Source organism: Oncorhynchus tshawytscha, linkage group LG13, assembly GCF_018296145.1.
Source record: "Oncorhynchus tshawytscha isolate Ot180627B linkage group LG13, Otsh_v2.0, whole genome shotgun sequence".
Lineage (NCBI taxonomy): Eukaryota > Metazoa > Chordata > Actinopteri > Salmoniformes > Salmonidae > Oncorhynchus > Oncorhynchus tshawytscha.
Window position 1 is genome coordinate 64,359,389 of NC_056441.1, and position 22,487 is coordinate 64,381,875.

Genomic DNA, 22,487 nt, shown 5'->3' on the forward strand with positions numbered 1-22,487 from the left:
TAATGATTAAATTGTTACGAGTGTATTGAGATAAGTAGGAAACGTGACATCCCGGCAACTTTCAGAAAAAATACTATATCGGTGTTGTCTCGAGATGGCTATATTCCGCCCCCAACTGCATTGCCTTTTTGACAGTGAAACAAATGACATCTATTTTTACATATAAATTAGCTATTTATGTCCATATTAATATTTAATTTCATACAAAGTGGTTTCTCATGATGATAGATTTTAAAAAGGAGTAGGGCATTTTTTTTAAATGACTTATAAATCACATCCTCTTCTAAACAGCTGAGCTTGAACAGATTTGTATTATAAAGATATGTGAATTTGCGCCGCTCATTGCCAAATTGAACCTCATGAACAAAAAGGTTGACTCCGCCTTTTCTATATTTGAGTTACCTATTGTTTCACCAATCACACAGGGTCATTTGGATTTCCGCCTAACATCTGGCCAATAAGACGACAGTAAGGAGGGATCAATGTCAATTTCCGCACGTGAAGCCCAGAGAGTTCCAGAAACCGGCCTTTCTTGATTTAGCGTTAGCCTTTACAGTAAATTCTACAGCGTGGAGAAACTGAATAGCAAATGTTTACACCATGACTGCTATAAAGGCATTAAACCCGAAAGCTGAGGTAGCACGTGCTCAAGCCGCTCTGGCAGTAAATATCAGTGCTGCTCGGGGTCTTCAGGATGTGCTCAAAAGTAATTTGGGACCTAAAGGAACAATGAAAATGTGAGTGCAACTGACCATGCTCGCTAGCAGTTAGCATGCTACTGCTGCTAGTTTAGCTAACATCGTGGTATCCTGGCAGCCAGTAGACCATTTATGGTATTAGATATGTTTATTTTGTCAGATCCATTGTACGCAATAGTTTCTCTAAGAAACTATGTTAGCTTGCTTGATAGTGGATTTCCTAGCAACCTCCAAAATACGTAGCTAAATTATAGCTAGCTAATTGTAGCTATCTGAATTATCATCAGGGAGTGGTTTTACAATGGGCACTGGATTATTTGACCAATCAATGGTATTATCAATAAAGGATAATCAGCAGATACCTAGATCATTTGGAGACTATTATAACTGAAAAGCTTACTATCAGTTTATATACAACTAGTCTCATTGTTTTCTAGCTATACTCGTGATTAGAGACATTAATGTACAATGCATCTAGTCATGTTTTAAATATCCATTTGTTGAGCCTCTAACAAATTATGTTTTGTGTACATGTTTGCAGGCTTGTATCAGGGGCTGGTGACATAAAGCTGACCAAAGATGGTAATGTCTTGTTGCACGAAATGGTAAGACAAATATCCCATGAGTTTGATGTACGGTTAACACCCATGTGTGCTTTTTTTTTGCAGCTCCCATGGATTTTACCCTGTAAAGTGTTGTATGTAACCTCTGCATTGGAGGAGTTGCATTCTCCTCCACATGTGTTCAGTAGACCAGTTACTTACTTTACTTACCTTACTAATTGTGAGATGTGTTGCCTTATATTCTTGCTTTGACACTAAAGTCTTGTCTTCAATCAGCAAATCCAGCATCCGACAGCATCCTTGATTGCCAAAGTAGCTACAGCACAGGATGACATCACAGGGGACGGTACAACATCCAATGTGCTCATCATTGGAGAGCTCCTGAAACAAGCAGACCTCTACGTGTCAGAGGTGAGATGGGGCTTGGGGGAAGCCCCTAACATGTAATTGAAATAGTTTCCTAGATAAGGGAAGGGATTTTGATGAAATGAAATGCTTTATTTTAGTAAGGTTTTGTGATGACTTAAAATGATTTAATTGATACATGTAGAATCGGTGCCAATAAAGCAGGTTGCATAATCTGCATCCCAGTACCATTAGTTAACCCCCTATTCCTGTGTTTTGTCCCAACCTGTATTTTCTGTCTTTGCCTCGAAAAAGGGTCTCCACCCACGGATAATAGCAGAAGGTTTTGAGGCAGCCAAGGATAAGGCTCTGAAGGTGCTTGAGGAGATGAAGGTGACCAGAGAGATGGACAGAGAGACCCTCATCCACGTGGCCCGCACCTCCCTCAGGACCAAGGTCCACGCCGAGCTGGCTGATCTCCTCACAGAGGTGTGTGTTTGTGACGGGAATACAGATATGCATCTGTTCTTCAGATACAGTTAAAACAAAGTAGGGGCATGGATCAGAAAACAAGTCACTCTGGTGTGACCACCATTTGGCTCATGCAGGGCGACATCTCATTCACAGAGAGTTGATCAAGCTGTTGATTGTGGCCTTTGGAATGTTGTCCCACTCTTCAATGGCTGTGCGAAGTTGCTGGATGTTGGCATGAACTGGAACACGCTGTTGTACATGTCGATCCAGAGCAACCCAAACATGCTCAATGGGTGACAGGTCTGGTGAGTATGCAGGCCATGGAAGAACAGGAACATTTTTAGCTTCCAGGAATTGTGTACAGATCTCTATTTTTATTTCATCTTTATTTAACCTGGTAGGCTAGTTGAGAACAAGTTCTCATTTACAACTGCGACCTGGCCAAGATAAAGCAAAGCAGTGTGACACAAACAGCACAGAGTTACACATGGAATAAACAAACATACAGTCAATAAAACAATAGAGAAGGTCTGTATACGGTGTGTGCAAATGAGGTAGGATAAGGGGGTGAGGCAATAAATGTGCCATAGTGGTGAAATTATTACAGTATGGCAAATTAAACACTGGGGTGATAGATGTGCAGAAGATGAGTTTGCAAGTAAATTACAATATGGTGATAAGGTAGTTGGATGGGCTATTTACAGATTGGCTATTGCAGTGATCTGTGAGCTGCTCTGACAGTGGGTGCTTAAAGCTAGTGAGGGAGATATGGGTCTCCAGCCTCGGTGATTTTTGCAGTTTGTTCCAGTCATTGGCAGCAGAGAACTGGAAGGAAAGGCGGCCAAATGAGGAATTAGCTTTGGGGGTGACCAGTGAAATATACCTGCTGGAGCGCGTGCTGCGGGTGGGTGCTGCTATGGTGACCAGTGAGCTGAGATAAGGCGGGGCTTTACCTAGCAATGACTTATAGATGACCTGGAGCCAGTGGGTTTGGCGACGGATATGAAGCGAGGGCCAGCCAACGAGAGCATACAGGTTGCAGTGGTGGGTAGTATATGGGGCTCTGTGTCTCTGCATTCAAATTGCCGTCCATAAAATGCAATTTGGTTTGTTTTCTGTAACTTATGCATGTCCATACCACAACCCCACCGCCACTATGAGTCACTGTCCACACAACGGCAAACATGTTATCTGCCCGGTTCAGTTGAAACCAGGATTTATCCGTGACGAGCACACTTCTCCAACGTGCCAGTCGACATCGACGGTGAGCATTTGCCCGCTGAAGTCGATTATGACACTGAACTGCAGTCAGGTCAAGACCCTCGTGAGGAGCATGCAGACAACAAGCATGCAGATGAGCTTCCCTGAGACGGTTTCTCACAGTTTGTGCAGAAATTCTTATGTTGTGTAAACCCACAGTTTGATCAGCTGCCCGGGTGGCTTGTCTCAAGATCCCGCAGGTCTAAAGGCTGGATGTGGAGGTCCCGGGCTGCCGTGGTTACACGTGGTCTGCTGTTGAGGCCGGTTGGATGTACTGCCAAATTCTCTAAAACATCGTTGGAAGTTGCTTATGGTAGAGAAATTAACATTTAAATTATCTGGCAACAGCTCTGGTAGACATTCCTGTAGTCTGCATGCCAATTGCATGCTCCCTCAACTTCAGACATCTGTAGCATTTTGTTGTGACAAAACTGTACATTTTTAATGGACTTATTGTCCCGAGCACAAGGTATACCTGTGTAATCAGCTTCTTGATATGCCACAACTGTCAGGTAGATGGATTCTCTTGTTAAAGGAAAAATGGTCACTAACAGGGATGTGAAATAAGCTTTTTGTGCGAATGGACCATTTCTGCGACGTTAGTTCAGCTCATGAAACGTGAGACCAACACTTCCATGTTGCATTTACATTTTTTTTTTACTTGCACTATATATATATATATACAAGTTTGTCATTTCTGCCCTGCTAGAGCTGCCCAGGGTCAACTGTAAGTGCTGTTCTAGTGAAGTGGAAACGTCTACGAGCAACAACTGTTCAGCTGCGAAGTGGGAGGTCACAGAATGGGACCATCGAGTGCTGAAGCGCATAGTGCGTAAAATCATTCTGTTCTCGGTTGCAACACTCTCAACCAAGTTCCAAACTGCCTCGAAGCCATGTCCGTACAATAACTGTTCGGGAGTTTCATAAAATGGCTTTCCATGGCCAAGCGGCCGCACACAAGCTTAAGATCACAATGCCAAGCGTGTGTAAAGCTTGCCGCCATTGGACTCTGGAGCAATGGAAACACGTTGTCTGGAGTGATGAATCCCGCTTCACCATCTGGCAGTCCGACAGTTGAAACTAGGTTTGGCGGATGCCAGGAGAACGCTACCTACCCCAGTGCATAGTGCCAGCTGTGAAGTTTGTAGGAGGAATAATGCTTTGGGCTTTCATGGTACAGGCTAGGACCCTTAGTTCCAGTGAAAGGAAATCATAACACTACAGCGTACAATGACATTCTAGATTCTGTCGCCACAATTTCGGAATGTCCCGTTTCAGCATTGCAGTGCACAAAGTGAGGTCCATACAGAAATGGTTTGTTGAGATCGGTGTGGAAGAACATAGCCCTGACCTCAACCCCATCTAACATCTTTGGGATTAATTGGAACGCTGACTGTGAGCCAGGCCTAATTGTCCAACATCAGTGCCCAACCTCACTAATGCTCTTGTGGCAGAATGGAAGCAAGTCTCTGCGCCAATGGTCCAACATCTATTGGAAAGCCTTCCTAGAAGAGTAGAGGCTGTAATGTCAAAAGGGGGACCAACTCCATATTAATGCCCAGGATTTTGGAATGAGATGATCGACGAGCAGGTGTCCACACACTTTTGTGTAGAGCAGGGGTGGGCTAATGTAGTCCTCGGGGCCGGACTGGTCACACTTTTCCCCATCTCTAGCGCAAACAGCCTTTAAAAAAAACTTTTTAAAATGTTTTATATATATATATTTTTTTAAAGTCAATTGCATTTTAAACTGAATATCATGATTAGTTGGTCTATTGGAGTCTGGTGTCACACTTTTGCCCCAGCTAACATAACTATCAGGCCCTCGAGGACTGGAGTTACGCATCCCTGACTTAGAGCATTTACTTGAGCCTGGCTGGTGTGGGACTTTTTGGGGGGGGCCTCTTCCATGTACCAGACAAGCTTAATCAACCAATGCTGTACTTGTCATTTGATTGTGTGATCAGCACATCTAATAACTTATCTCCCTTTACTTGGGGGATATTCTTCAGGCTGTGGTGGATGCTGTGCTGGCTATCCACAGACCCAATGAGCCTATTGACCTGTTCATGGTAGAGATCATGGAGATGAAGCATAAGACTGACAGCGACACACAGTGAGTGTACATATCACTCTCCTAAAGTCACTGACAATGTGTACATTTGAATTGTGTCCAACATTGTGACCTTTTCTGTCCCCTCCCTAGGCTGATCCGAGGCCTGGTGTTGGACCACGGCGCCCGCCATCCAGACATGAAGAAGCGGGTAGAGGACGCCTTTGTGCTCACTTGCAATGCCTCTTTGGAATATGAGAAAACGTCAGTATAATGTTATCACAGCTATCTTTGGCTTTTACTAGGTGGACTAAATGTGTAGGCATGGATGAATTCTGTGTTACAGTCTGTAGTAGATCCAGTCAGACACCATGCAAAAGCATCCTTTCACTATTTCTTTACTAAATGTGAGTGCTGACCTGTGCCTCATCTACTCTATGGAGAAGTGAATACAGTCCTGCAGTTTAGTTAATTTCAGAGGTGGCAAAGCTCTTTTTAAAGCAGGAATGATTTTTGGTCACTGGAGAGTCAATATTATAGGACGTAACTACTACAGAAAAGGGGATTGTAGTGTGACCGCCTATGTTGTATACTTTCCCAATAGTGTCCTGTGAAAAGAGCATGGATTTCTAAACTGTCAGTTCAAACCCCTGCTTTGCTTTCAGTGAGGTGAACTCTGGCTTCTTCTACAAGAGTGCTGGCGAGAGGGAGAAGCTGGTGGCTGCTGAGAGGAAGTTCATCGAGGAGCGTGTGAAGAAGATCATTGAGCTCAAGAACGCAGTTTGTGCTGATAACAGCAAGGGCTTTGTGGTCCTCAACCAGAAGGTATGACTAGGAATTTAATTTATTCACTGGCAAAAAACGTATTTTGGAAATGTGATCTATCATCAATCTTTCAAAGAACATTTTTTTGAAGACTCTCAGGCAATACTAACTTGTTAAGCAGAAGTGTCTGACAGCACAGTGAACACCCTTGTGTGCTTTTGTAGCTCCCCTGGATTTTACTCTGTGCTACAGTAAAGTGTGGTCTGTAACCTCTGCATTGGAGGAGCTGCATTCTCCTCCACATGTATTCAGCAGACCAGTACATTCAGTATTGCAGCATATTAAAAGTGATTTGAATTACATTTGGGTTCATTAAATATATATATTTTTTAAATTACTCCTTACAGGGCATTGACCCATATTCCCTGGATGCTCTGGCCAAAGAGGGCATTGTAGCTCTGCGTAGGACCAAGAGGAGGAACATGGAAAGGTACAAAAACTACATAGCCTGTCTCAATCTTTGTTTACAAGCATGAACAGTGCATCTTGGAGAGGTACTCTTGTGCATGGACGAATTCTGTGTTACTCTTGTCAGTAGTAAAATCAGTCAGACACCATGCAAAAGCATATTTTCACTCCTACTTTACTAAATGTGAGTGCTGTCCTGTGCCTCACCTATTCAGTGGAGGAGTGATTACAATTGTGTGTGTGAGACTAATTGTAATATTTGAGTGTCTTGCTGACCATTTTACCCCACCCCCCCAGACTCACCCTGGCCTGTGGAGGTATTGCCATGAACTCTTTCGAAGACCTCACCCCAGAATGCCTGGGCCAGGCTGGTCTGGTCTATGAACACACCCTGGTGAGTTAACATGCTGGGTCTTTACCTCTAGACCAGGACAAACCGTCAAATGGTCTGTACCAGTTTCCAAAACATTTGGTACAGAATTCCTCCTGGTGTGGGCGGGAGGATTCACTGGCCACATTCACCCCACTGAGGATACAAAAGGGGCCTATCAGCTTGCCATGCCTCTTCTTTCCAATACTATGAAAATCTAAGATTTGGTAAAAATGTGTATGATATCATGGTCAAACATGTAATATTGTGGTTTATCATGAAGTTAAATTACATATTTAATGGTTTCTCCCCCCATACAGGGTGAGGAGAAGTACACATTCATAGAGAAGTGTGGAAACCCCCTGTCAGTGACCCTGCTTGTGAAGGGACCCAACAAACACACCCTGACCCAGATCAAAGATGCAGTCAGGGATGGGCTTAGGGCCGTCAAGAACGCCATCGAGGATGGTACGTGCTGCTGCAATGGAAGTTCATCTGACACTAGGGAGGATTAATCAAACTCAGCAACTATTTGAATCCAGCTCTACTATCAGATGATATTGAGTGGGGGAGAGTTTGGTTTTGTCAAGATGGGACTGATTCTGTAACGATGCTGGAATAGATTTGTAGGCATGGATGAATTATGTGTTACTGTCAGTAGTAGATGCAATCAGACACCATGCAAAAACATCCTTTCACTACTTCTTTACTAAAGGTTAGTGCTGACCTGTGCCTCACCTACTCCTTGGAGAAGTGAATACAAGTAGCTAGTTTAAATGCATACTAAAACTCTTCAGGAACAGCCCACTGTAAAGTCATTCCCTATGGAATGTTGAGAAGTCTGGTCAGATAGCATCCATTCACATTTTCAAACACCACTTTGCCTCAAATCACTTAATTTTGTGTGTATAATACCTTTTAGAAATCCTTTTGTTTTTCAATGTGTGCCTACCCATATCAATGACTGATCTCTTCAGTATTGCTTATCAGCCAGTCAGCTGTTCAGAGTCTGATCCCAGTGTTGACTTTGCAGGCTGCGTGGTGTCAGGGGCCGGGGCCTTCGAGGTGGCTGTGCATGATGCTCTGATAAAGCACAAACCCTCAGTGAAGGGCCGGGCTCAGCTGGGTGTGCAGGCTTTTGCTGATGCCCTCCTCATCATCCCTAAGGTATGTAATGAGTCTTGAAGTTATTTATTTTTGTCAATGCCTTCCGTGCTTTGGCATTCTATTGATATAACATCTATTCAACTTTGACAATGAAGGACATCAGCTTTTAGCTAAGTCTTGGCAATAGATCTAAGTACTGCTGACTGAATGTTTCTTTCTCTCCAGGTACTAGCCCAGAACTCTGGGTATGATCCCATGGAGACCCTGGTCAAACTCCAGACTGAGTACAAAGAGAGTGGTCAGCTGGTTGGAGTTGACCTGAGCTCTGGTATGGAATTTAACCTCAAACTGAGGATATGGATTTATTTCACAATCCTATGTCAAAACAAAAATATTAAAATCACTTTAAATGTACCTATTTTTCTTTAGGTGAACCAATGGTCGCTTCAGAAGCTGGGGTTTGGGATAACTACAGTGTTAAGAAACAACTCCTTCACTCATGGTAAGAACACACCCTTTTAATCTCAATTCAGTATGACCCTTCATATTTAAGATTCAATGACCCTTTGGATTAAACTGTTATTGATTTGTTTTTTGTCCACAGCACGGTAATAGCCAGCAACATCCTGTTGGTGGATGAGATCATGAGAGCAGGCATGTCATCCCTGAAGGGCTAGGTCAGAACTGATGACTGAGATGAGCTCTTGTGGATGACTACCACTTCAGATACTAGTTATGAGAGCAGCCTCGTAGAATAACTAGGGGAATAAATGGACCAGTATTAGGTTCTCATCTGAGGTGGTGATTGGAGAATTATCTTGTTCCCCTGCTTGTTGACATGTCTGTAATGTCGTATTATACATGGATGGACACTTTCATCCCACATGTGTTCCTTTTTTTGTTATGGCTCATACCAAGAATGTATAAACCTCACTCTTAGTATGTAATAAACCTGTAGCTTTGCTTTGAGTTTGCAGCTCATTATAATCAATCATAAGTTATACTTTTTGTACCAATCACATACAATCGGGTTGAGATTTAATAAATAAAATGAATCAATGTTAGCATACACTTAGTGTTCTCATGCTCCCTTAAACAGTTTACAGTACAACCCAAAGTATGTCAAAATAATGTACATGCTGGACTCATTGCACATACTGAGCGAAGGGAGAATCACTAGCACTAAGAAGCTTTGCATGCAGAGCAATTGTCTTTTACATAACTATGCATATGGAATTTGAGGCTCATTATATGGTTGAAATTACCTTCAACACTATCCAGGAATATTTCAGAATACATCTATATACTAGACACCATACTCATGTTGGAAAATAATAGAGCCTGGATGTGCACTATTTCCATCTCTGAATTTTCTGACTCCTGCAATACTGTATAAGCCATAGAAAAGTGATGAAACATTTCACTGTGGATGTCTAGCTATTTGTTCCATTATGTACTAAACACAGACCAATATTCCTCAGTGCAGGTGTTGGAGGGTATAGTTCTAGGATATTTCCCAAGTCTTGATCAATCCACAATTTAAAACAGTGGTTCCTAAACCTCTGGGACCCCCAGACGTATCACAATTTTGTTGTATCGCTAAACTAGCTCACCTATTCAAAGGCCTGTTGTGACGAGTTGAATCGGGTGTGGAATAGATCAAATACATGGAACGGCTGGGGTCCCTGAGGAGAGGTTTGAGAACCACTGGTTTAAAATACATACCAGTCAAGCGACAAATAGCTGCAATCCAATAGAATTGTATTTTCAACAACACTCCTTTTTGATACAAAGAACAAGCTATATCTCATGCTACATCTCTAAAGTGTCCAACCCAACGTTTTATTGCGTCACACCAATGCTTTAATCAGCCCAATTTAAGACGGATGGAGTCAAATCCTGAGCTGAGCCTAATGACATACCAGCCCAATTCTGTCTCCAGATGTGTGCAGCCATACACATTTAACACCATTGGATTTTAAAAGGATAGAGAATTGAGACAGATGGCAAGCTAATGTAGAGTCCCACCTCCCTCTTCTTAGGACCTGGACTGAGAAACAGCATCATTACCAGGAGTGCATGGAGGAGTCCTCGGCCTCTGCAGCCATGGACAGCAAGATGGCCTTGGGAGTGTTCTCGAACAGGGCGGCTCTGTTCTGGGTCTGGCCCTTCTTGACCCAGTGGCCATAGATCTTGAAGGCACAGGCGTCGATTAGCTTGCGGATGGGCTTGATGGCGTACGGGTCACTCTTGATCACCTCCTTGGTGATAGGCTTGGCGCGGCGGTAATTACAGTAGATGCGCATCACGGCCAGCACTGTCATGCAGACGACCTGGTGACATGACGATGGGGGTGAGAATGTGTTGGTTCTATGTACAGTCGTGGCCAAAAGTTTTGAGAATGACATTAACTTTCCCAAAGTCTGCTGCCTCTGTCTTCAGATATTTTTGTCACATGTTACTATGGAATACTGAAGTATAAATACAAGCATTTTACAAGTGTCAAAGGCTTTTATTGACAATTACATGAAGTTGATGCAAAGTCAATATTTGTAGTGTTGACCCTTCTTTTTTCAAGACCTCTGCAATCTGACCTAGCATTCTGTCAATTAACTTCTGGGCCACATCCTGACTGATGGCAGCCCATTCTTGCATAACCAATGCTTTGAGTTCGTCAGAATTGGTGGGTTTTTGTTTGTCCACCCACCTCTTGAGGATTGACCACAAGTTCTCAATGGGATTAAGGTTTGGGGAGTTTCCTGGCCATGGACCCAAAATATCGATGTTTTGTTCCCCGAGCCACTTAGTTATCACTTTTTCCTTATGGCAAGGTGCTCCATCATGCTGGAAAAGGCATTGTTCGTCACCAAACTTCCTGGATGGTTGGGAGAAGCTGCTCTCGGAGGATGTGTTGGTACCATTGTGAGTGAGCCCACTCCCTTGGCTGAGAAGCAACCCTACACATGAATGGTCTCAGGATGCTTTACTGATGGCATGACACAGGATTAATGCTATCGCTCACCTTATCTTCTTAGGACAAGCTTTTTTACGGATGCTCCAAACAATCGGAAAGGGGATTCATCAGAGAAAATGACTTAACCCCAGTCCAATCCCTGTACCCTTTGCAGAATGTCAGTCTGTCCCCGATGATTTTCCTGGAGAGAAGTGGCTTTTTTCCTGCCCTTCTTGACACCAGGCCATCCTCCATAAGTATTCCCCTCACTGTGCGTGCAGATGCACTCACACCTGCCTGCTGCCATTCCTAAGCAAGCTCTGTACTGGTGGTTGCCAGAACTTTAGGAGACTGTCCTGGCACTTGCTGGACTTTCTAGGGTGCCCTGAAGCCTTCTTCACAACAATTGATCTGCTCTCCTTAAAGTTCTTGATCCGATAAATGGTTGATTTGGGTGCAATCTTACTGGCAGCAATATCCTTGCCTGTGAAGCCCTTTTTGTGCAAAGCAATGTGACAGCACATGTTTCCTTGCAGGTAACCATGTTTGACAGAGGAAGAACAATGATTCCAAGCACCACCCTCCTTTTGAAGCTTCCAGTCTGTTATTAGAACTCAATCAGCATGACAGAGTGATCTCCGGCCTTGGACTCGTCAACACTCACACCTGTGTTAACGAGAGAATCACTGACATGATGTCAGCTGGTCCTTTTGTTGGCAGGGCTGAAATGCAGTGGAAATTTTTTTTTGCGATTCAGTTCATTTGCATGGCAAAGAGGGACTTTGCAATTCATCTGATGACTCTTCATAACATTCTGGAGTATATGCAAATTGCCATCATACAAACTGAGGCAGTAGATTTTGAAAATTAATATTTGTGTAATTCTCAAAACTTTTGGCCACGACTGTACATCAGACTGCATGTTAGGATTTATTTTACCTATGACTGATATTACGGTGTCATATTGCCATCGATCCCAGTCAGTTCCGATATTGACATTTATTAAACTCATTTTCCATGAGGATTTCTGAACTCAAACATAAATCCCCAACCGTGGTGTTGATTCCACATCACATGGGAATCTTTGTATAGTGTTGCTGCTCTTACCTTGAACCTCCTCTTGGGGGTGAAGTGTCTTACTTCAGCCACCACATACTGCTGGAAGAAGGGGTGGTTCAGGCAGTCTTGGGCTGTATAACGCTGATCTGGGTTTACCATCAACATCCTGGAGATCTGAAAACAGAGACATGAGGCAACATTTAAGGGGCAATCAAGGATTCCCCCTCAAAAAAAGTGTCCATTCTGACAAACAGCTGAAGGATGCGGCTGGAGAAGTGTAGGCACTCTCAAATTAGGGGGAGGAGGTAGCCTCGAGGTTAGAGGGGTGGGCCGGTAACCGGAACCCCCGAGCTGCTAGCGAGGAAATCTGCAGGGAGTGAGCCTTCTTCAATATCCCGTATACAACCTGCCGCCATTCTGCCATTGAGCAAGGCACTACCCCTTGTGCCCCATGGGCACTGCTCCCAGCCTGTGATGTGTGTCAGATTGGGTACTGTGACAGCAAAAAATAAACCGTATCCATGCAAATGGACCAATAAAGTGGATTCATTGACAGAGCTATGAATGCAGCGGATTATCCTTGAGATCAGAAGTATAGTTTTAACCATGTTTTGAAGCTACAGTGTTAATCCTTCCAAACCCACTAAGTCTTTGATAGTGTCAGACCGGTCGTCCCATTCAGGAGAAGATAAGTCGTAGTTCCCAGCTAGGATCATACGAAGCATCATCATCTGTTTTCTATGCCAGAAGGGAGGGGATCCAGCCAATAGAGTGTACAAGATCACCCCTGAACTCCATCTGGAATCACAAAAAATCATCAGGATTATAGTGATACTTTTTCTATGACTTTATTTCACCATATAATATAAAGGTAACTGCCAAAATAGTGGAAACATGAGTAAATGAGGAATACAAAGTATATTGACAGAAGGTGCTTCCACACAGGTGTGGTTTATGAGTTAATTAAAATCACATCATGCTTAGGGTCATGTATAAAAAGCCTGGGCAGACTGTTATTTTGGCGGCAGGTAGCCTAGTAGTTAGAGCGTTGGACTCGTAACCAAAAGGTTGCAAGATCAAATCCCCGAGCTGACGAATGTAAAAAATCTGTCATTCTGCCCATGAACAAGGCAGTTAACCCACTGTTCCTAGGCCGTCATTGTAAATAAGAATTTGTTCTTAACGGACTTGCCTAGTTAAATAAAGGTAAAATAATACATAAATACCATGGCTATGCCTCCATAGGATGACACCGCCCCCATCCACAGGGCACGAGTGGTCACTGAATGGTTTGATTTGCATGAAAACGACCATATGCCATGACCATATCTTGAGCCTGAGACAACGTTTTACACCACCATCAAAAAAACACAAAATTATGGCATTTCTCATGGTGTCGAATGGTGTCGCATCCCTCCAATAGAGTTCCAGACACTTGTAGAATCTATGTCAAGTTGCATTGAACCTGTTCTGGCGGCTCGTGGTGGCACAACGCCCTATTAAGACACTTTATGTTGGTGTTGCCTTTATTTTGGCAGTTAGCTGTTATGTACCAAGTAATATTAAACTAAATAAATACTATGGAACAAGCTTAACTAAATGGATACTTTTAGAAATAAATGTTGCACTTAAATTGTGATTAGTGAAAATATTTCCATTAAAATAAATTAAGTGCTGGAGCAGTGGGACGACAGAGAAGTTTTATGTACAGTATTTAACCAAGATCTGGTATCCAGCGGGTAGATGGAAAGGTGAATGGGTAGTTGTGTGTAATCGGAGTACTCACATGTCAACTGCAGTCCCGTATCCCTTGTGGTTGGGGTCCATGGAGCACTCAATGATCTCAGGAGCCAGATAGCCAGGGGTCCCACACACCTCTGGTGTAGAAAACAGATAGAGGGGGCATTGCTAGGTGAATATTAGTAATAATTAATATTCTCATAATTATGAGTACCATAAATGTATATGAAAGTCTCAAGCTGATACAGGAAACACATCATAGTATACTACAGTAATTGACTGTTCTTTGCATGTTTATCATTCAACCTGAACCTATATATAGTATTTGTTGACAAACGTATAAGTGTGGATTGTATTTTACCACAAAAAAACTGACTGCAGTTTCTAGTCTGAAGCTCTGTGCATGCTGAGAAGTCACAGCATCGCCTTTTAAAAGGTCAACACATGCTCCTAATGATTTGGGAACAGCAAATAGCTCAGCAAGTGTCCTGTTGCATCTTAACCTTTGCTTGAGCAAACGACAGGGACTGGACAGAAGGGGAGTGGGTTGTGGACGAGGATTTAGGGGCGTTGACTAGCTAGAAAGGATTCCTCTACATAGCACTGACAGCTAGTGTTAAAACTTAGCGCCACAGCGTTCAAAACATGAGGCCTCCTTCCACTGACTGAGCAGCCAGTATGAAGCGCTCATTACCTTCCGCTATAATGCTTAATTCTATGTGGTATGCAATTATGGACATGGGGTATCCTGACGACTTTCTACAATGATTTCACTGCTAATTCAGTCAGAATGAGATTGAGTGGGACAGTAATTAACTAGATTTTCTTTGCCAGTCGTAGACCCCACATCTGTTGATAGAAACTACTAACCGTTGAGTGTCTGTCCGGGCTCAATCTGCAGGGAGAAGCCAAAGTCAGTGAGCTTGATGTCCATGTTGTCATCCAGCAGGATATTCTCAGGCTTGAGGTCTCTGTGGATGATGTTCTGGTCGTGGAGGAATTTAACCACCTCTAGCAGGGCACGCATGATCTTCCTACAGGAAAATAGGGAAATGTTGTCCTTCTGATCTATATCTCTCACACTCCCTAAACATGCAAGACTCTTCCCATTAGGGCCATACTAACTAGTCTCAAATCACTCAAATTCTACAGCACTCACACAGCAAATCTCTCAATGTCCCGCAAATGTCTTAATGAACCCCTGAACCACAAACAGTCTTGTCCAGATATACATTTTTGAGGGGACCGAACCCAGATGTACGCAATAAGATAGCGAATGAATGTGTGTGAGGTAGAGTTTCTGACCTGGTCTCCTTCTCACTCAGAGTTACTTTTTCTGTGAGGTAGTCAAACAGCTCTCCTCTCTTCATCCTGGGAGAGAGACAGATTACATTGGTATGCATACATCCTGAGGGCCTGAAAGTGTTGAGTCAAATGTACTCTGTATAATCACTGAAAAAAATCACCAGTGCACTAAACATGTCACTCTTCCTTGTACCTTGATTGGATAAATGTTTAAATGTTGTATAAATATTTATAAGATTCCTTGTTAGGAAATTTGACAGATTACGTGATTGTATGCTGCAGAGTCTGTCTGGATACTTACAGGTCAAACACCAGGAAAAAGAAGGCTTTTGACTCATAGCAGTCCTTCAGCTGGACTGTGGAGAGATAATAGGCCTGTTATGATGTATGTCTACAACCAGTAGAACAGATAGCCCAATTCTGATATTTGTTTCACAAATTGGTCTTTTGACCAATCAGATCAGCTCTGAAAAGATCTGCTGTGAAAAGATCTGATGTGATTGGTCAAAAGATCAATTAGTGGGGGAAAAATATCAGAATTTGGCTGCATGTGTAAACAGCCATAGTTACACAGATGTTATGATGCGCAGTCAATATGGTTATGAAGCAGTAGAGGAGAGAAGCTAAAATTGTCCAACCCTCTAGGATTCATAGACATAACCTTTGAACAAAGTTATTGTAAAATAACTTTAGAGATCCAAGTCAATGTGCTCCACACTCCATATTTGACCAGATGAGAGAATAATGTTTTTATCGTGCCCATTTTCCGAATTCAGTTTAAGCCTACTCCAGGACTAGGCTAGATGGATGTGTGAGTTTCTTCCTCAAGTTTTTTTCAAGTAGTTTTGTTATTATATACATTAAGTTCCATTAAAGTGTCAATAATGTACGCATTGTGGTGTTATTTTGCTTACTGATGTTGTCCATTCCATAGACTTTCTTGAGAATATCAATCTCCTTCACTGTGGCCTCTTTGATCTCCTCGATCTCGGCAGCCGAGATCTTGTCAGAAGGAGTGACGTCAATGATTTTGACCGCATAGTCCTGTTGGGTTTGTTTATGAATACAACGTCGCACCACACTACTCACCCCCCTGAAGCACAAGGACAGAAAAACAAACAGCGTCATATCTAAAGGTAGTAAATTACATCACACACATTTCAAGTGTTTATTTTATTTGTACAGCTGAATACTCAAGTGGAACTTATTTTGTTAGATTTGTTCCATAGCAAAAAACAACGGCAATGTGCCCCACCAGGGATTTGAATCCACAACCCTCTGATCATCACTCTGTAGGATGTTATCTCGGACACCCAGAACTAAAATCTTGTGGAATTGCTTCAAATATTTAAGATTAAATTCTGTGGGGAGCTTAGATGTACTATAATTACAAGGGAGACGTGTTAGAAAATGTACTAACGGGACTAGCGAAATCTCAATCTCTCTAAATGGAAATTTAGCGAGTTTCGTGCAAATCTATGGGCAAAATGTCCCCTCTTACACAAATTCAAAAGAAGCCAAATCGTGATTTGTTCAAACGATAAGTGACAGAAAAATCTGCGTACCAGAACAAAGTTCCTTGTTGGTCGTCGCATTCCACAGTCTGTCGACAGATGCTACTACCATCTATGTTAAGTGCATCTGTCCACGAGATATTATATAGGATGTAATACAACTCCAAATAAACCAATACAGGACACAATGTGTATCTAATGCAGATCATATACTAGAGCTAAAATCTCACAAGGCTGAGAATGATTGGCTATCCCTATCAGATAAAATATTTAAAATATCTGAAGCACAGCTTTATATATTAAGGCAGCCTCAAAAACATGTTCATCCTTACCATTTTCTTTTTGAGAACCTTCTGCACTTTGCAAGTAGGCCTATACTCCATATAATGACATTAAGCTGCATTAGGCCACAAAAACAAGTACATACCCCTCAGTATATTAAAATGCAGGTGTTCTCTCTAAAAGCATGTTGTCGCTCTCTACATGTGCAGGAAACTGATACAATAATACAGGTGATGTGTGTGTTATGCCATACTATACAGTGTACTGTTGTTTATGTGACATGTCACAGAGCCCACCAGCCCAATAAGAACAGTGGTAAAGCTTTATCAATGTTTTATTTAAGGTAAATGGCTAACTTGTGCTGATAAGGGTAGAATGGCTCTGTTAGTTGTATGATGCTGGCAACAACAGGGTTATGGTGGGCTTTATTCTCATGTGGCCCACATACTAAATGTGTTTTTTTTTATGTACAAAAAACGATGATGAATTATCTCGTCTTTGATCTGGCCTGTCTTTGTTAACGTTCTGTGATACTTGTGAGAAACAATGGCAAAAAACTAAAATAAACAGGCAAAGTGTAAATACAGGACTAAGATTGAATGCTACTACAATCAGCTCTGACGCTTGTCAGATGTGGCCGGGCTTGCAAACTATTACGGACTACAAAGGGAAACCCAGCCGCGTGCGGCCCAGTGACGCGAGCCTACCAGACAAGCTAAATGCCTTTTATGCTTGCTTCGAGGCAAGCAACACTGAAGCATGCATTTAGAGCACCAGCTGTTCCAGATGACTGTGTGATCATGCTCTCCGTAGCCGATGTGAGCAAGACCTTTAAACAGGTCAACATTCACAAGGCCGCAGGGTCAGACGGATTACCAGGACGTGTACTCAGAGCATGCGTGGACCAACTGGCAAGTGTCTTCACTGACATTTTCAACCTCTCCCTGACGAGTCTGTAATACCTACATGTTTCAAGCAGACCACCATAATGCCTGTGCCCAAGAACATTAAGGTAACCTGCCTAAATGACTACCGCCCCGTAGCACTCACGTCAGTAGCCATGAAGTGCTTTAAAAGGCTGGTCATGGCTCACATCAACAACATCATCCCAGAAACCCCACTCCAATTCACATACCGCCCCAACAGATCAACAGATGACGCAATCTCAATAGGACTCCACAGTTCCCTTTCCCACCTAGACAAAAGGAACACCTATGTGAGAATGTCCATTGACTACAGCTGCACCATCGAGAGCATCCTGACCAGTTGCATCACCGCCTGGTATGGCAACTGCTCTGCATCCAACCGTGAGACGCTACAGAGGGTAGTGCGTATGGCCCAGTACATCACTGGGGCCAAGCATCCTGCCATCCAGGACCTATATACTAGGCGGTATCAGAGGAAAACCCAAAAAATGGTCAAAGACTCCAGTCACCCAAGTCATAGACTGTTCTCTCTGCTACTGCACGGCAAGCGATACCTGAGCACCAAGTCTAGGTCCAAAAGCTCCTTAACAGCTTCTACCCCCAAGCTATAAGGCTGTTGAACAATTAATCAAATGGCCACCTGGACTATTTACATTGTCATCACCCTTTGTTTTTACACAGCTGCAACTCGCTATTTATCATCTATGCATAGAAACTTTACCCCTACCTACATGAACAAATGACCTTGACTAACCTGTACCCCCGCACATTGACTCGGTACTGGTATCCCCTGTATATAGCCTCTATTGTTATTTTATTGTGTTACTTTTTATTTTATTTTTTACTTTCGTTTATTTAGTAAATATTTTCTTAACTATTTTTTAAAACTGTATTATTGTTTAAGGGCTTGTAAGTAAGCATTTCACGGTAAGGTCTACCTACACCTGTTGTAATTCGGCGCATGTGACAAATAAAATTGGATTTGAAAATAACGCAATTTCTTTATCACACAAGTGACCCCCTGTGTGAATCCGAGTGGGATGACACAATGACTCTACTAGCTGACCAATCACTAGTACTGTTCGGTGCCAAAACCTTTGTCCTAAAACACGCTCAATTGAATGCCGCCCGGCTCAATAATACATAGTTTAGTTACGTAATGGCATACCTCTCTTGATTAACAAACAACACACAGTGATACGACACAAAGGATGTCCCTGATGACAGGGTTTAATAGTGAGTTCCCAGAACCCTAATTCCCTTCCATAAGCAGTCTAGATTGAGGGGTGGTTGATGTGTGTTTTAGAGTTTCTGTTTATTATTATTTCTGTTCTCCTCTGGTCCCAGATCATTTTGGGCTGTATAGCCAACTTATATGGTCATTGTGATGCATTGCCAAACATTGTTGAGGTGACATTTGAGTTTGTTACAGGTGTACAGCACAAACAGACCTGGGGCCAGGCTATTTCTATGCAGTGAATTCATAGAAAATACCTTCATGTTCTTTTTACCTCATGTACATGAAAACAATTCCATATGACATACAAATGATACCATACCTTCCCAGGATCTCCTTGGGGTCATATTTGCCATAGAACTCCTGAGCTCCCACCCAATCCGGGATCTCGTCCTCTTTGGTCATGTTGGCGTGACTGGTTATCCAAGGAAACTAGACTATTGTACTGCTGCTGCTGATAACAAGCTGGGAACAAGAAAACACAGCAGGTCATATTCAGGGCAAACTCACTTTCTCATTAAACTGAGCTGTATTTGTGAAGTTGATTGACCTTTTAACAAAAAGTTTAATAGTATGACATTTAAAGTAAAAATGTAATTCCCCCAAAATAATCCCTAACAGCAATATAGGGAAGCACATAGGAGACAATTGATGTAGGTTTTTGGTGAAAGTAGCCCAATTGTTTGACAATGGTTGTGTATGTATGTACAGTTGAAGTCGGAAGTTTACATACACTGGAGGTTGGAGTCATTAAAACTCGTTTTTTAACCACTCCACAAATTTCTTGTTAACAAATGATAGTTTTGGCAAGTCGGTTAGGACATGTACATGACAGAAGTAATTTTTCCAACAAATGTTTACAGACCGATTATTTCACTTATAATTCACTGTATCACAATTCCAGTGGGTCAGAAGTTTAGATACACTAAGTTGACTGTGCCTTTAAACAGCTTGTAAAATTCCATAAATTGATGTCATGCTTTAGAAGCTTCTGATAGGCTAACTGACATAATTTGAGTCAATTGGAGTTGTACCTGTGGATGTATGTCAAGGCCTACCTTCAAACTCAGTGCCTCGTTGCTTGACCTAATGGGAAAATCAAGAGAAATACACCTCCACAAGTCTGGTTCATCCTTGGGAGCAAAACACCTGAAGCTACCACGTTCATCTATACAAACAATAGTACGCAAGAATAAACACCATGGGACCCCTCAGCCATCATACCACTCAGGAAGGAGATGCGTTCTGTCTCCTAGAGATGAATGTACTTTGGTGCGAAAAGTGCAAAACAATCCCAGAACAACAGCAAACGACGTTGTGAAGATGCTGGAGGAAACAGGTACATAACCTGAAAGGCCGCTCAGCAAGTAAGAAGCCACTGCTCCAAAACAGCCATAAAAAATCCAGACTACTATTTGCAACTGCACATGGGGACAAAGATCGTACTTTTTGGAGAAATGTCCTCTGGCCTGATGAAACAAAAATAGAACACTTTGGCCATAATGACCATCGTTATGTTTGGAGGAAAAAGGGGGAGGCTTGCCATCTGAAGAACACCATCCCAACCGTGAAGCACGGGGGTGGCAGCATCATGTTGTGGGGGTGCTTTGCTGCAGGAGGGACTGGTGCACTTCACAAAATAGATTGCGTCATGAGGTAGGAAAATTATGAGGATATATTGAAGCAACATCTCACGACATCAGTTAAAGCTTGGTCGCAAATGGGTCTTCCAAATGGACAATGACCCCAAGCATACTTTCAAAGTTGTGGCAAAATGGCTTAAGGACAACAAAGTCAAGGTATTGGAGTGGCCATCACAAAGCCCTGACCTCAATCCCATAGACAGTTTGTGGGCAGACCTGAAAAAACGTGTGCAAGCAAGGAGGCCTACAAACCTGACCCAGTTACACCAGCTCTGTCAGGAGGAATGGGACCAAACTCACCCAACTTATTGTGGGAAGCTTGTGGAAGGCTAACTGAAATGTTTGACCCAAGTTAAACCATTTAAAGGCAATGCTACAAAATACTACTTGAGTGTATGTAAACTTCTGACCCACTGGGAATGTGATGAATGAAATAAAAGCTGAAATAAATCATTCTCTACCATTCTGACATTTCACATTCTTAAATTAAAGTGGTGATCCTAACAGGGAAAACAGGGAAATTTTACTAGGATTAAATGTCAGGAATTGTGAAAAACTGAGTTTAAAGGAATTTGGCTAAGGTGTATGTAAACTTCCGACTTCAACTGTATGTATGTGTAAACAGAACAGGTAGACCCGGTATATAGCTGCAGATGCCATGTTGAACTGGTTTAAATACGACCTATATAATGACATTTCGAAGCTCCGCCCCCGGCCTCCTCCGTAGGTGGCCATGATCAGAGGGAAAGAACAACGTGTGACAGAATATAATAGATATAGCTAGGCTATTTCTCATTACACTAGGTTATTCATAAACCCGTGAAAATATATTTTAAAACAATATTGATTTAGCCTACGCATTATGCTGCGTTCAGGTACTAATCGGAACTAGGAAATGTGCGACTTACTAACTGGTTGTAGTTATACACGTGCCGCTTCAACCAAGTTAGCAAGTCGGGTATTTCTGAGTTTCCTAGTTCCGACTGGCACGTGAATGAACGCGACATTATATAATGATTACATTTTTGTTAAGTATTCCAGAAATATTTTATGGACTAATATGTAACCATTCCTATATATAATTAATCTACCATAATACATGCGAGCTTTGCATTTTGTGGAATACACAAGATACACTATTGTTCTGAGTGGGTCGAGCATCATCAGCCTGTTACATACAATATTACAATTTCCAGCATTGTTACAAATTAACCGATAGAATCGCAAGCCATTTTGGAAACAAATCTTATAAATCAGCCATCAACTGTCGTACATTTCACTCATCAATATTTGACCTTTTAAATCGCGGTCTTGTCAAGTTGAACAAACACGAAATTCCCACGATCAACACTCACCGTATCAATCAATGCGTGTTTAGTCCTTACAATGCAGTTAAATCCATCATAATTCAAACACTTCATAAAAATAAGGAACAAACGAGCAACTGGCTCACTAACGATATCAACACAGTTGGTAAGTCTTCATGGTGGACTGTGCTAGCATATGAAAAGGGCGAATTCTAATGTCAGATGCCCAAAATAAATCCGTGCTAGTTGAAGAGCACAGGGCCTTAACGCGTGTACACATATCTTCTTCCTATTCATGAAATAACACCCCGGTTTACATTCTGATCAGTGACATCCCCGCTAATAGTTCGCATGCAACAGGTCTCGGATGAGTGAATGGGCTTAACAGGTGGCACAAATGTACTGTAGTAGTAGTACT

At 42.3% G+C, this 22,487-nt stretch overlaps 2 protein-coding genes and 4 non-coding genes across 6 annotated transcripts; 5 read left to right on the forward strand and 1 right to left on the reverse strand.

Moving 5' to 3' along the window:
• Positions 1-505: 505 nt before the first annotated feature.
• LOC112265470 (T-complex protein 1 subunit zeta) lies at positions 506-9,072 on the forward strand. The gene is made up of 14 exons (XM_024442809.2): positions 506-737; positions 1,240-1,303; positions 1,538-1,672; positions 1,922-2,095; positions 5,353-5,456; positions 5,547-5,657; positions 6,059-6,218; positions 6,566-6,648; positions 6,924-7,020; positions 7,317-7,464; positions 8,030-8,163; positions 8,329-8,431; positions 8,533-8,605; positions 8,708-9,072. The coding sequence occupies exons 1-14, from the start codon at positions 601-603 to the stop codon at positions 8,778-8,780; spliced, it is 1,596 nt and encodes a 531-aa protein (XP_024298577.1). The 5' UTR covers positions 506-600; the 3' UTR covers positions 8,781-9,072.
• On the forward strand, positions 5,716-5,850 carry LOC112266258. The gene has a single exon (XR_002955909.1). It is a non-coding gene; the product is annotated as a small nucleolar RNA SNORA15 (small nucleolar RNA).
• On the forward strand, positions 6,350-6,485 carry LOC112266260. Its single transcript, XR_002955911.1, has one exon. It is a non-coding gene; the product is annotated as a small nucleolar RNA SNORA22 (small nucleolar RNA).
• Positions 6,723-6,860, forward strand: LOC112266256. The gene has a single exon (XR_002955907.1). It is a non-coding gene; the product is annotated as a small nucleolar RNA SNORA15 (small nucleolar RNA).
• Positions 7,627-7,761, forward strand: LOC112266257. The gene has a single exon (XR_002955908.1). It is a non-coding gene; the product is annotated as a small nucleolar RNA SNORA15 (small nucleolar RNA).
• A 52-nt stretch (positions 9,073-9,124) lies between the features above and the next one.
• On the reverse strand, positions 9,125-22,413 carry phkg1a (phosphorylase kinase, gamma 1a (muscle)). The gene is made up of 10 exons (XM_024442811.2): positions 22,118-22,413; positions 19,442-19,584; positions 16,075-16,253; positions 15,462-15,516; positions 15,161-15,226; positions 14,726-14,889; positions 13,902-13,992; positions 12,760-12,913; positions 12,164-12,289; positions 9,125-10,436 (listed from the first exon to the last, which is right to left on the reverse strand). The coding sequence occupies exons 2-10, from the start codon at positions 19,522-19,524 to the stop codon at positions 10,170-10,172; spliced, it is 1,185 nt and encodes a 394-aa protein (XP_024298579.1). The 5' UTR covers positions 19,525-19,584; positions 22,118-22,413; the 3' UTR covers positions 9,125-10,169.
• Positions 22,414-22,487: the final 74 nt, after the last annotated feature.

Bases quoted from the DNA above. Each gene is read 5' to 3' on its own strand.
- LOC112265470 (XM_024442809.2), top strand. From the start codon at position 601: ATGACTGCTATAAAGGCATTAAACCCGAAAGCTGAGGTAGCACGTGCT. The intron at 1,304-1,537 runs GTAAGACAAATA...GTCTTCAATCAG, and splicing joins ATGTCTTGTTGCACGAAATG to CAAATCCAGCATCCGACAGC. The intron at 8,164-8,328 runs GTATGTAATGAG...CTTTCTCTCCAG, and splicing joins CCCTCCTCATCATCCCTAAG to GTACTAGCCCAGAACTCTGG.
- phkg1a (XM_024442811.2), bottom strand. From the start codon at position 19,524: ATGACCAAAGAGGACGAGATCCCGGATTGGGTGGGAGCTCAGGAGTTC. The intron at 15,517-16,074 runs GTAAGCAAAATA...ATCTCTCCACAG, and splicing joins CTATGGAATGGACAACATCA to TCCAGCTGAAGGACTGCTAT. The intron at 10,437-12,163 runs GTAAGAGCAGCA...TCATGTCACCAG, and splicing joins CCCCCAAGAGGAGGTTCAAG to GTCGTCTGCATGACAGTGCT.